Source organism: Balaenoptera musculus, chromosome 7 (assembly GCF_009873245.2).
Source record: "Balaenoptera musculus isolate JJ_BM4_2016_0621 chromosome 7, mBalMus1.pri.v3, whole genome shotgun sequence".
NCBI lineage: Eukaryota > Metazoa > Chordata > Mammalia > Artiodactyla > Balaenopteridae > Balaenoptera > Balaenoptera musculus.
Window position 1 is genome coordinate 93,675,717 of NC_045791.1, and position 12,997 is coordinate 93,688,713.

The 12,997-nt window shown below is 55.7% G+C and overlaps 1 protein-coding gene across 7 annotated transcripts in view; it reads right to left on the bottom strand.

Moving 5' to 3' along the window:
- Positions 1 to 12,997, bottom strand: part of TNS1 (tensin 1) — a 197,459-nt gene that overhangs the window by 110,890 nt on the left and 73,572 nt on the right. For all 7 annotated transcript variants that reach the window (XR_005020559.1, XM_036857373.1, XM_036857376.1 and 4 more), the window contains one exon: positions 3,606 to 3,647. Coding sequence is in view for 1 of the 7 variants with exons in the window: in XM_036857373.1 (XP_036713268.1) it covers positions 3,606 to 3,647 (42 nt within the window). In the remaining 6 variants the exon portion in view is untranslated. The remainder of the gene's footprint in view (positions 1 to 3,605; positions 3,648 to 12,997) is intronic.

A 12,997-nucleotide genomic window follows, 5' to 3' on the forward strand; every position in this document is an offset into this window, starting at 1 on the left:
CCATTCCCCATCCACCTCCCCCACCGCAGACTCTCCACCCCACCTGCAACTCAATGGGTTTCGTTCCACAGGACATTTCAAGCATCTGCCACGGGGCTGGCCTGCGGAGGAGAAGCAGTGCCCACACGGCTCTCCCCCCCCACCAGGTCTCCTGGGTGCCAGGCCGTACGTGCAGAAGGGCTCATATCTGGCCCACCTGGGTGGCCACTCCACTTGGCCATCACCCTTGGGAAATTTCTTTTGACTCTTATTTTTCAGAAGTTGAGAAAACCTGCTTCAGCACCTTCCAAGGATCAGGAGCGCCCACGGCAAACACACCCTCACCCCTCTCCATCCTGCCCCCGCCGGTGGACCCCACAGGAGGGAGGTGACCCTAGAAGCCTTCTACCCAAGGCCTTGGGCAACATCTGTTGAGTAAGACGAAAACATGGGTTGAAGATTAAGCCACTCTGCCCTGGCTGGCCTGGCACGGGCTGGAAAATGTGTTTGGCTGGCAGGGTACAGAGGCTGGCAGAAATCCTGGGCCCAGGGATGAGTGGTCCCAATCCCAGGGGGGTAGGACTGAAGTAAGATGGGTGAGAAGGCCAGAGGGAGAGCTGGGGGCATGGAGAAAACTTGACAAACACACAGACACACAGTGTGAAGCAAGAGGGAAGGGGCGGGGAGGCCAGAGAACAGCCCTACAGAGGCTGAAGGCAGGCAGCAAAGGGAAAAGGAAGGAAAAATAAAACCCGCCCTTTCCTCCCTCTTGTGAACCTGCTCAAAGCACTCGCCTGCCTGCCTGCCTGCCGTGAGGAAACAGGTGCTGAGTGCTCTCTGGGGGAAGCCAAACTTTCTCCCGGCTTCCCCTGGGCCACTTTCCCTCCCCGGGGACAGCAGCTGAGTTTCCAGCTAGAGGCTGGCCCCTCTAATAGGCCCCAACGGCCCACCAGTAAGGGATAGAGGACAGCTGTCCTATTTATTGAGCACCTAATCTGTGCCGGGCATCTGGCTGAATGCCTTTCTTCCAGCCACTCAGTAAACGTGCATTGAGCACCTACTGTGTGCCAGACAGTGGGGATACAGCAATGAACACAAAGGACAGAAATCCCTTGTCATCATAGAGTTCACATGCTAAACATGTTAGGGGAGTCTTTTAAACAAGATAAGCAAGTAAGATGGTGACACATGCTGAGGGGCAAAGAAAGCAGGGAAGGGAGAGAGGGTTGCTGGGGGAAGGGAAATCTGACACTTGAGTAAAGACCTCAAGGAGGGAAAGAGCCTGGCAAGTATCTGCAGGAAAGCTTTGCAAGTGCAAAGGCCCTGAGGCAGCATCTTCCTGGTATGTTCAAGGACCAGCAAGAAGGCCAGGTAGTTGCAGCAGAGTGAGTGAACGAGGGAGTTTCTGAAGACGAGGTTAGAGAGGAAGTCTGTCTATTGTGCAGGGTTGTGTAGACTCATGGAAGAACCTGGGCCTTTACTCCAAGTGGTGGGCAGCCACTGGAGGATTCTGAATACAGATTAATTCAGTGAGTTAACCTGCTCCTTTCATTTTCCTCACAGCCTTATAAGGTAGGTACTATTACTAAGTCCCAACCCGCAGAGGGGAAACTGAGGTCCAGAGAGGTTAAGCAATGTGTCCACGGCCACAGACCCAGGGCCTGGGGAGCCGGGATCCAGAGGGAGGCAGTGGAACTCCCTCGCTCTTTGACCACTGCTGGGGGAGGGGGGGGGCAGGTCCTGACTCAGATGGGGAAACCCCTGGTGTCACAAGCACTCCACCACCAGATGGCTGATCCAACCTCCGCGAAGATCAGAGCCCCCCCTGCCCAGATGGGGCACATCACAGAGGTGGGAAGCTTCCACAACCTGGCTCAGGCAGGAGTCCCTTCTGGTATCTGACTGCAATCCCTCCAGCCAGAATGCCAACCTATTCCCTTCTGTTCCAACCCCTGACCCTTCCTCGCGTAAACAAAGCTCACAAGACTCCCAGAGGTCAGGCGTCTGGCTTCTGCCTGGAGAGCCCTAAACCCCAGAGACCCCCAGCCACACTAGACCAGCCAAGGACGTTCTGTTCTCAGCAGCGAAGTGGAAGTTGGGTTGAAATGATGAGACGTAGGCTCACCCCTCCCCACCCGCCCTCCACGGTGTCCCTCCACAGTCCCAGAGGGATTTCTCCCTGGCAGCTCCAAACCAGGCCTGCGCTCTGGCCTCATCCCCACAGCACCCCACTCCCACCCCCTGCTGTTGTCAGATGACCTTCAACTGAGCTCTGCGTGAATAATACTCCACATCTGGAGCCGCACAGCCACGCAGTGCCGAGGCCCAGAAGGGTTTGAGCCCAGTGAGATTAGGAAAGAGGGGCCGATGCAAGGAAGGGAAAGAGCTAAGCAGAGCCTGGGCCGGGAGGGCAGAGAGCAGGGACACTGCTCTGGGTCCAAAGACAGCTAAGAGTCACAAGCACTTTGGCATACTTTTTTTTTGCATACTTTATTTCATTCCACCGATGACCCTGAATGGGGGGGGGGAGGGGGGAGGGATATGTATCAGGACGGAGAAAGCCTTTGGAGCATCCAGTGCAATCCCTCTCTTTGACGGAGAGGGAAACTGAGGCCCAGAAAGAGGGCAGGGACTGGCACATTGTCATACGGCAAACAGGTGTTAGAGGAGAAAAGGCCAGGAGACCTGAGTGAGATTCCAGTATCCAAGCTGAGCAAGTCACCGAACGGGTGTGCAGATACCTCCTGGCACCCTTGCCGCCTCCCCCAGACTCCCACCCACATCAGTGTCACCATAGGCACCTCCACACCAGCCAGTCGGATGGTGCCCACGGGGGCCCTCCGTGACGCACCCCACGCGCAAACGCACACACAGGCACCTGCACGCAGGCAGGCGCTTCCCTCTCCAGGCTCCAGGGCCCCGCCTGCCTCCTGGGCTGGGCTGGGGAGCAAGAGGGACCTCTGAAGGGAAAGAAGGCAGAGAGACGGCAGGGAGGGAAAAATTCCAAATCAGCCCAGCTGGGATCAGTCTGGAGCAGGCCTCTCTCCACAGCCCACAACTCACAGGAGTCCTGCCCCATCCATGCTTTTCTGGAAACCTGATTGGCAGAGAGAGGGAGGAGCGGGGGACGCGGAGAGAAGGCAGAAAAGCAGAGTCAGCGAAGGAGACTGGAGGTGGAACAGGCCACCTGAACGTGAGCAACTGCCCAGGTGTCTGGACCCTTGTGGGTCATGCCATCCTTCCCCCTGCCTCCAGCCAAAGGGTACCTGACCAGGGACCAGGCGGGTGGAAGGAGATGCCATTCCCTGGTTCTGTAAGCCCCAGGACAACAGGCACCTGGCCAGGCCTAGAGACAGGCGAGATGTCCTTTTATGGGTTTTTCCAAGGACTTAAGTCTCAAGATTGAAATAGGAGGCCACGCATCTCATGAAGTCATGAAAGGACCTCATGACTCATTTCCTCCCAGTCCAGCTTCGGTCTCGGGACATGGCCCCTTCCTCGTCATTACCTAATGGCCCAGCACCCATGGGGGCTACCAGCATGCTTGGGTCTCAAGCAAGCTGCAGCGGGAGCTGAGGAAAGAGGGGAGGCAGGGCTGGCAGGACAGGGCATGGGCTTTCACTCACCACCAGTTCATGGCTGGATGGCGGAACGCAGGGGGCAGCCACCTGTGGGAGGAACACAGAAAGGGCAAGGTTAGCATCTTTCATCCCCAGAGAAAACCAGGGCCTCCTGAGATCATTCCGCTCCCCGCCACCCCGTGCTGGACACCCCTTCCTTCAGTTCACAAACACTGACACTCTCCAGCGGGGAGACTGTGTAGCAACACGGAAAGCTGCTTAGGCGATAACACTCAGGGGGTGGGGGGAGCAGCAGAAGGCAAAAGTGAAATGGAAGTCACATATTTTAAACTCCGTAAAAAAATATGCAGAAAAACTGGAGGTCAAAGCACCTGGGTTAAGGCAATAAGAATAAAGATTTTTTTTTCTTTGCTATATGTTCTAAATTTTCTACAATATGGTAAGATTTAATTTTTTCAAAAATTAAAGACCTCTAGAAAAGGAAGAGTCACCTCCTCCATTCTCCCAAATGCCAAGGTACCTCACCCAAAGGTCACAGCTGCAGACAGCTGGCAAAGTTTCCCAGATCGTGCAGGGAAACAGGCTGGGGAAGGGCCTGTCGACTCTTCCGAAGGCGGCCACATCGCTAATAGAGGTGGAAGGCCTTGAAGAGTGCAAGCACCCTCCGGGGGTGAGCTAAGACTGTCATCATCCTCGTCTTCTTCTCTAATGGGGGACGGGGGTGGCCATGTGGCCTCAAGACAGAGGGAGAGGGCAGGGAGGGGGCTGGACAACACTCCCTGAGATAACACTCCCTCCCCAGGGGCCGGGCAGCCAAACCACTACCCTGACAATTAGCAGGGGCCTTTATCAGAGACTCAATGTGTTCCTTTCTTCTAGCTGGGACACGTTTTTCTTGGAGCTCATACCTCAACCTTGGCTCCAATTCCTGACCCAAACACCAGGCAGGGGGCCCACAGAGGGGACAGCGGGGGAAGCTCTCCCCCCCCTCACCCCCCACTCCGGGCATGAGGGTGTCTGGACATAAGCCGTGGATCGCCAAAGAGTGGGGGGCTGCCTCCTCAAACAGTGGGCAACCCGGGCCCCCGCCCCAGCCGACAGCCCGGGCTACAGCTGGCTGTTCATAGAAGCCTCACCCTCAGCTGGGCCCTTCCTTCACCTGACCCTGTTCTAGCATCTGACCAGCCCCAGGGATCTCCCGGCTTGACATACCCGCCTAGGAGGGAACCATACCTGTGGGACGGTGTGTCCCGGGCTCTGGAAGGGGTGGAGAGGCTGGGAGTTGGCATCCCTGGGTTCTTGACCCGGCCACACTGCAGGCTCCCTGCCCACCTCATTCTCCAGCAAAGAAGCCTGAGCTGAACCTCAGTACCTATCACCCTGTACTCAGCATTACTCTAGGACTTGGGAGAATCACATATGAAGCCAAAAAAAAAAAAAAAAAAAAAGGAAGGAACAATATCTAACACATATAATGCATATTGAATGTGCACAGGTATCATTATCAATGCCTTACCCATGTTAACTCATGTAATCCTTTCAACAACCCAATAAGGTAGGTACTATTATACCTCCGTTTGAGGTGCAAGGGGCACAGAGAAGTTAAACAACTTGTCCAAGGTCACACAGCTGATCAGTGGCCAAGGGTGGGGTGGAGGATGCCAGAAGAACAGGCCAGAAGGGCAGGAAAGTCCGGAGGTGGCTGCAGCCTTCAGGGCACCCTGCCCACCCGACAAGGTCTCAGCCACAGGGACACTGCTATCCCCTAGGCACCTTGAGGGCAGGAGTCCCGCATCCAGCAGTGGCCTCCTGCCTGTCTCCTCCTGTCCCCAGCCCCAAATCCCACTCTGAGGCTTGTAGGTTTCAACCCCATGGGGCCAGGCTCCCAGCATCTCCTGTCGCCACTCCTCCTATCACCCATGGGCCCTCAAGCCGGGGTGGGAGCGGGTCAATCCACAGAGCAGCACGCCCTGATCTGCTACTTTCCTTGGAGCTAGAGCTGGGATGAGGCTGGGAACCTAAATGTGGGATCAGCTGCAAGAGGAGGGCATGCTGCCGGCTACTGCCACGGCCTCCCAGCCACGGGCCAGCCACGGGCCAGCCACGGGCCAGCCACGTCCACCGCCACCGTCTCCACCTGCAGTCCATGAGAGTGGGTGTCTAGTCTCCATTCGGGACTGGGGCTTGGGGAAGTGAGAGAGGGCGTTACGGACACATTTTGAGGCAAGGGCAGGATGGACAGGTGTCCTCTGAGACGAGAGGGAGAGCTGCTCCCCCAGCACCACCCCAAGGCAGTGGAAAAAATGGGACCTGACCCCAGGTCCCTTCCCTGTCCCCCCCGAGGACTGAGATCTGAGGGGCAGCTGAGGACCCTCAGTCCGAGGGCCTGATGCCTGGGTGCCCCCTCGTGGCCTGCTGCCCCCCAGTGGCCTCCTCCACCCACCGCCCACAGCTGTGCATTCCAGGCCAGCCGGCCAGCCAGCCCACTAACTTTGTTGTGTGTTTCAGTGTTTCTTGTCTCTCTCTATTTTTTTTTTTTTTTAAGCAGAGAAATGTTTCCTTAAAAGGCTCTCTCCTTCCCTCCGGCACCCTGGCCCCTGGCCACCCTCTCAGGAGCCTGGAATGTGCCAGGCAGAGCCAGGGCCCCCTGCCACTCTGGCCCGTGCCCTGTGGCCAGCAGTGCCCACTCCCACTGGCCCCTGGGGACCCCAGCTAGGAAGCCTCCCTCTGCAGAGGGGGCAGACGCTGGGATGCCCACCATTTGCCTCCCCAGGGCTGGCAGCGTAGGATTTCAGGGCTTGGGCCCAGGAAGTCGGCCTCAGGTAAGCCTCCTCCCCAGGTCTCCCTCCACTACGCATCTGCACACAGTGGGTGCTGGTGGGCCTGAGGCTCAGCCTTTCGATTCTGAAAACTATAACGACAATAAAAGTAGCAGCAGCAGCAAATACTTCCATCGCACTTGCTACATGCCAGGCCCTGCGCTTTGTACTTTGCGTAAATTAACTCACTCCATTCTCACAACCACCCTGAGCATCAGTTTTGTGGATGAGGAGACCAAGGCACAGAGATTAATCAACTGTCCAGCAGAGAAGGCAGGATGCAAACCCAGCAGTCTGGCTCCAGACAGAGACATGCTCCTGCCCTCTCTGCTGTGTCGACTCTCCTGTAAACACGAATTTCCACAGAGCCATACACAACGAGAGTGGTAACAGGAAGCTTACGGGATGTGCCTATGTGTCTGTTACTGTCCTAAGCCCTTTCCCAGGACTCATTTGATCCTAATAGAAAATGTATGGGTTGGGACTTCTCTGGTGGTCCAGTGGTTAAGACTCCACACTCCCAATGCAGGGGGCCCGGGTTCGATCCCTGGTGAGGGAACTAGATCCCACGTGCTGCAACTAAGAGTCCGCACGCCGCAACTAAAAGATCCCGCATGCGGCAACGAAGATCCCGCGTGCTGCAACTAAGACCTGGCGCAGCCAAATAAATAAATATATATTTTTTAAATGTATGGGTTATACATTTGGGTTATTATCTCCATTTCACAGATGAAGAAACGAAGGCACAGAAAGGGTAACAACTTGCCCAAGGCCACTGCAGCAGAACAGTGCGGCTCCGCAATTAGAGAGCCAGGGATGCCGGGATGTGAGTGTTACCAGGCCCGATCGAGGCCAATGCCTGGCATTCATCAGCCCCACACTACTAATATTTTCTGAATTTCAAAGGTCCCCAGGCACAGTGCCAACAACAGGGCACAGGCTCGGAGACTCCCCCAGGACAGGAGGGTCTAAAGCACCAGTCAGCAGGCAGCCCAAGCAAAGAGCTCTCTGCACAACCTGGCCCCTGCCCTTCTCCCCACCATCATTCTGTGCCCATCCCCCTTGTCCAGGACCCAAAGCCACACGCAAGGGGTAGGCTCCTCTCAGTCCCTGGGACACACCTGGCTCTGTTCTTCCTCAGGGGCTCTGTTTATACTGTTCCCTCTGCCCGGATGTTCTTAGCCCAGCTGTCTGCATAGCTGGGTCCTTCCTCTCCTTCTGGCTTTGGCTTAAATGCCACCACCCCAGAGAGAGGCCCTCTCTGACTCCCTTAAGTTACACACACACACACACACACACACACACACACACACACAGATTACACAGAGGTATTCTCTCTCCTGAACTCCTATGTCTTCCTTCACAGACCTAATTACAATTTGTAATAATAGATGTGTTTATTTTCTTGTCTATAATCTGTTTCCCCCTCTAGAAATCAAATGCCATGAGGGCAGGGAGCATGTCTTGTTCATCACACTGGTCCCAGCACACAGTAGGTACACACAAAAGATTTGTGGAAAGGTGAAAGAGACTCAAGGTCTGAGGAAAGGAAGCACCTGTCACCACCAGTGGTAAAATCACTGCCATTTGTTAAGCACCTACTATGAGCAGGGGAGTTAATCCTACCATATGCCTATGTCTCTGAGACCCTCCAATACTGCAGAGTCAGTAATATTGCTCCTTTTTTACAGATGAAGAAATGGAGGCTCGAAGAGATCATAACACTTATCCAGGGTCAATCAGCTGGCAAGGGGAGAGCTGTAGGTAAAAACCCAACCCGCCTCCCACTGCCCCCGTCACCTCACTACCTGACGAGTGGCAGGACCTGGTCCCCAACTGGGTGACACTCCCATCCTCAAGTCTCAGGATTGGTTACATGAAATCCCAGCCCTCCAGAGAGGCTTCCCACACCCACATCCACCTGGCCCCCAGGGCTGGAGGACAGCCTTGGTCTCAGCCAAAACTAGAACCACTTGAGCCTCTGAATCGAGCATTTCATATAATCCTGAGCAGAAAAGGGCTTTTTCCCCCTATGTCTTGCTAGTCCCTTTTTTTTAATGCACATAAAAATAAAATGCACGTAACATAAAATTTACCATTTTAACCATTTCTAAGTGTAACTCAGTGGCACTGAGTACTCTAACAATACTGTATAATCATCTCCACTATCCATTTCCAGAACATTTTCATTATCCCAAACAGAAACCCGACACCCATTAAACAATAATTCCCCAATCTCCACCTAATAACCTCTAATCTACTTTCTGTCTCTATGAATATGCCTATTCTAGGTATCTCATACAAGAGGAATCATACAATATTTGCCTTTTTGTCTCTGGCTTTTTTCGCTAAATGTTATGAGCTGAATTGTATACCCCAAAATTCTTGTGTTGAAGTCCTAACCCCCAATACCTCAGAATACTACTGAATACAACACTTGGGTTGTTTCCAGAGAAGTTCTTGCTGACACCTGCTACACGTCCCTGTCCCAACAACTCCAGGCACCCACCTCGAATGACACCAGAAGATACGTGGAAAGGAAGGAAACTGGGGTTTGCAGAGCACCCACTGTTGGCCAGTGAGCTGGCTGCTTTATATACGTTATTTTATTTAATCTTTTTGACAAGTTTTTGAGGTAAATAGGCTCAGAGAATTTAAGCAACTTGCCCAAAGCCGAACAGCTAGAAGTAGTAGTATTGGCAGAAGTATAAATGGTAGTTGCTAAAATTTTCTGCACGCTCACTGTGTGCCTGGCACGGTTCTAAGCCCTTGTGTACATTATCCCTTCACCCTTCATGACCCCCTTGAGGTAGGTTATTAGCATCCTCATCTTACAGGATCTCAGGCAGCCCTTCAACAATCCTGTGAGATCCAAGATGGCACATCTACCAAGTGACAGTGCCAGGACTGATACCCGAATCAGCCTGACTCCAATACCTGCTTTTCCCAGCACGCCACACTGTCCCCACGGCCGGATGAGGCCCACACTGTGGTGGAGGCACTGGGGCTGTGAGAGCACAGAGAGAGCTCGGGGGTCCTAGGCAGGCTCCACGGAGGAGGGCGTCCCGAGCCAGTCCTCGAGGACGCATTGCTTCTGTTTGTCTACTGTGTGTCTCACTGACTCCCCCGTAAGCCCCATGAGGGCAGGAAGCACATGGGTCATTTTCATCGAGAAGCTCTGGGGCTCTGCTCAGAGCCTGGAGCTCACTAGGTCCGTGGATAAGGTTTTGAAGGTGGAGATGGGAAAAGGGCTTTTCAGGTGGAAATAACCACACAAACAAGGCATGGAGGTGGGAAGGCTTTCCATGTCAAAAGAATCCCCTTTGTCTGGGACACAGGGTGGGGGAAGGGAAGAGACAGCACCGAAGAGAAGGGCACGTGGAAGGAGATGAGGGTGGCAGACTGGCCAAAAAGTCTCTTTCCAGGCTGGACGATGGGCAACTCTGAATGCCCAGCAGAGGAGTTAAGACTTCTAGCTGCCAACACTGGGGAGCCGCTGAAGGTGTCTGAGTAGGAGAGGGACCAGGGGGAGGTGAAGGGTGGGGAGCTTAAGGCAAGCAGGAGATGTGCAGTAACACTAATAGTAATGGGGGAAGGAGCAAGGGGGGAAGAGCCCCAAAGCCTAGAGACAAGGGGCCATCAGGCACCCTGAAACCTACAGGCCCTCATCCCCACCTCATTTGAACCGATGCTCCCTCCAACCTCTACTTCTCTCCTCCCCCCTCAAAACATGGGCGGGCACCACTCCCCTTCCTGCCCTTCACAGAGCCAGGATCCTGCCCTCAGCTCTGTCTGCTGCTCACCCTCTGGGACCCGCTTGAGAACCTGTGACCAGGACGCAGCCATCCTCTGAGCCCTGGCCACTCAGGAGACACCAGAGGGGTCAAGAATGATGCAGACGATGATCCCAGGGGGATCCAGCCCGCATGCCCCATGACTGAGGACACAGCCAGATGACCCCCCGTCTGCGGACAGCCCAGCACCTCAGAGGTCACATTATGAGTCCAGTGGGCTCTATCAAGAAAGACCCAGTCGGCCCCTGCCAGCGAGGCAAGGGCAGGCTGGGAGCCCAGCCAAGTGGACCAGAGCTTGGCTTGGAAGCCGGGGTGAGGCGTGCACCCCTTCAGGACCCGACGGTGCTCACGGTCAGGCAGCTACGAAATGCCCTGGCCATGGGGGTGGGGGGCGGGGACTGGGCCAGTACAAGGCCTGGGGTGAAAGGGGCAGAGCCCCGGCATGGCTTGAAGACACTGGCCTCCCAGACTGAGCCTCAAGCCCTGGGCAGGGGGGTCCTGGGGAGGAAGGGGCCACTGCCCTGGCCCCATCTCCTCCCCAGGCCTGCGCCCTCCCCTCCAGGCCGCCCATCCTCACCAGAGCTTGGTCCCGACCTGCTCGGCTGTTTCCTTCCCTTATATAGAGTTCTGCTCGGGACCGGGAAAGGAACTGCGTCAAGTTCCTGGAGGCAAGATGGGGCCTGTTCCCAGGGACACCTCGAGCTGAGGGGCGGGGAGCCATGCCCCAGCCCAGAGTCCCCTCCAGGGCCAGGGATCCAGCCGGGGGCAAGGAGGGGGCCTGGCCCTTTCCCCAAACCCAGCAGTCTCTGACTCAGAACCCAAGCAGACAAGACACAGGGGCGACCCAGACAGCCGACACTGGTCACTGCCCCCAGAGCCCCAGTCCCACCCCCTCCCCCAAATCCTCCTCTGCCAGGCTCCTCTTGGACCACTGACCCAATCAACCCGCCCCCCCAGCTCCAGCAGCTCTCCGGTAGCCCAACCCTCCCTCTTATCTCGGGAGCCTTTCCTCAGGCCCCACTCACTGGCCGCCCCAGCTTCTGCCAGCCTCCAGGCCCTGTAACACACTCAAGACGAGGCTCTCCAGAGAGAGAAGTTTCTAGCGACACCCACACACAGCAGCCCTGACCTGCACAGCCCAACGCCATCCAAGGGGAAGGCCGGGTGTGCCTGACCCTCTTGAGCCCGCTGGACTGTGATATTTCAGAGCAGATATTTCCCGAGAAGGTCCTGGCAGCAGCAAAGCAGGTGGGGCAGGCCTAGCAGCAGGCCCTGCCCTCTGCAGCCAGTCCCCTTCAGAGCCTACCCGGAGGATGGCATAAGATAGCACCCAGATCGCCGGATGCCTAGCTGGTGGCAGAACATCTTTTCTGAAGATCTGCCCGCCCTGGAACCCAAGCTGGGGCCCCAAGGGCCCAGCTCAGGGGCCACACTGGCCCACACCCAGAGTCAGTGACCCTGGGAGGGCTGAGGTTCCATGCCAGGCCAGACTTCTCATGAGCAGAAAATCAGAGAAGATGAGTCCAGCAAACAGGTACCAAGTGCCTCCTATGCGCCAGGCCCTGGGAGCACAAGAGGGGAGCCAAGGGTCGGCAATGACAAGGGTGGGGCATGTGGGGCCACAGGCACAGCTGGGCCCAGGGCTTGACACTGGTCAGCATCCTGCACTCATGGCCCTGCCCCAACTCTGCCTCTTCCTGGGCTCCCTCGTTGCTACTGACAACCACCCAATTTGCGGGCCACCCAAGGTTGTTCAGCCAGAACCTGAGGGTTGGCTGCACTCCTCCTACACTGCCCCCCAACCAAGCCTGGTCAATTCCTCCACCCAAATAACTCTCGAAACCACCCCGTCACCCCTAGTCTCTTTAATCATGGAGATTCTTACAACGGCCCCCTGACACAGGCCTTCCTGCCCTCAGTCCAGACCTCTAAGCCACTCTCTGCTCGGCAGCCAGAGAACTATTTCTACAAGGCATAGCCATTAATGCCACTCCTCTGCCTGAAGTCCTTCCATGGCTCCCAGCTCCATGGGATAAAGTCCAGATGCCCTAATATGGTCCTCACGGCCCTTCGAGACCTGGCTGTGTCTCTCTCTCCAGTCCCATTCCTCACCTCTCTGCCTCGAAGCCCGTGCTCCAGCCAGAGAACACCACTGTCAAGTCTGTTTGGTTTTTTTCCATATGGTACACTGTGAGGTAGGGGTTATCAGCCCATTTTACAGATGGGGAAACGAGGTTCTGAGAGGTAACATGCTTAGCCTGAGGTCATACAACCAGTCGGTAGTGGAACCAGAGTTCCAACCTGGTGGCACCCCAAGCCTCAGCTCTGCCCAGGACCATAGCACCTTGCCCAGTCGGGGGTCACAGGTAGAGTTTCATGGGGGGCATAGCCTCTGAGGTGGGTGGGCCGGGGAGGTGTCTGGGCCAGGGGTGGGGGTGGGGGGTGGCAGAAGAAGAGACCAAAGTGAAAAGAGGCTCTGAGCTGGGGTCAGGAGCAGAGGAGCGAGGTTACCGAGAGCAGTACAAGGGGATATAAGAAGACTGAGGAGAAATCAGCCACCACTGAGGGACCCAGCCTGGAGGACTCAGAGGAAGCAGGGCCTCTGTTATATAAGTGGAGACATCGAACAGGGAGTCTGAAATGCAGACTTCAAGGTTACCTTCTCCTAAGATCTAAAGAGCAGGGAAAACCCCAGCCCTTCTTCCCTGCCTGGAGAAGGGCCATTTGTTCTAAAGCAGGTGGGTTGGATGACATGGCCTGCAGCAAAGAAAACATCACTTCTAGGAAGTTCCTAGAAGAATCTGGTGAAGGAAAGGGCTGCGGT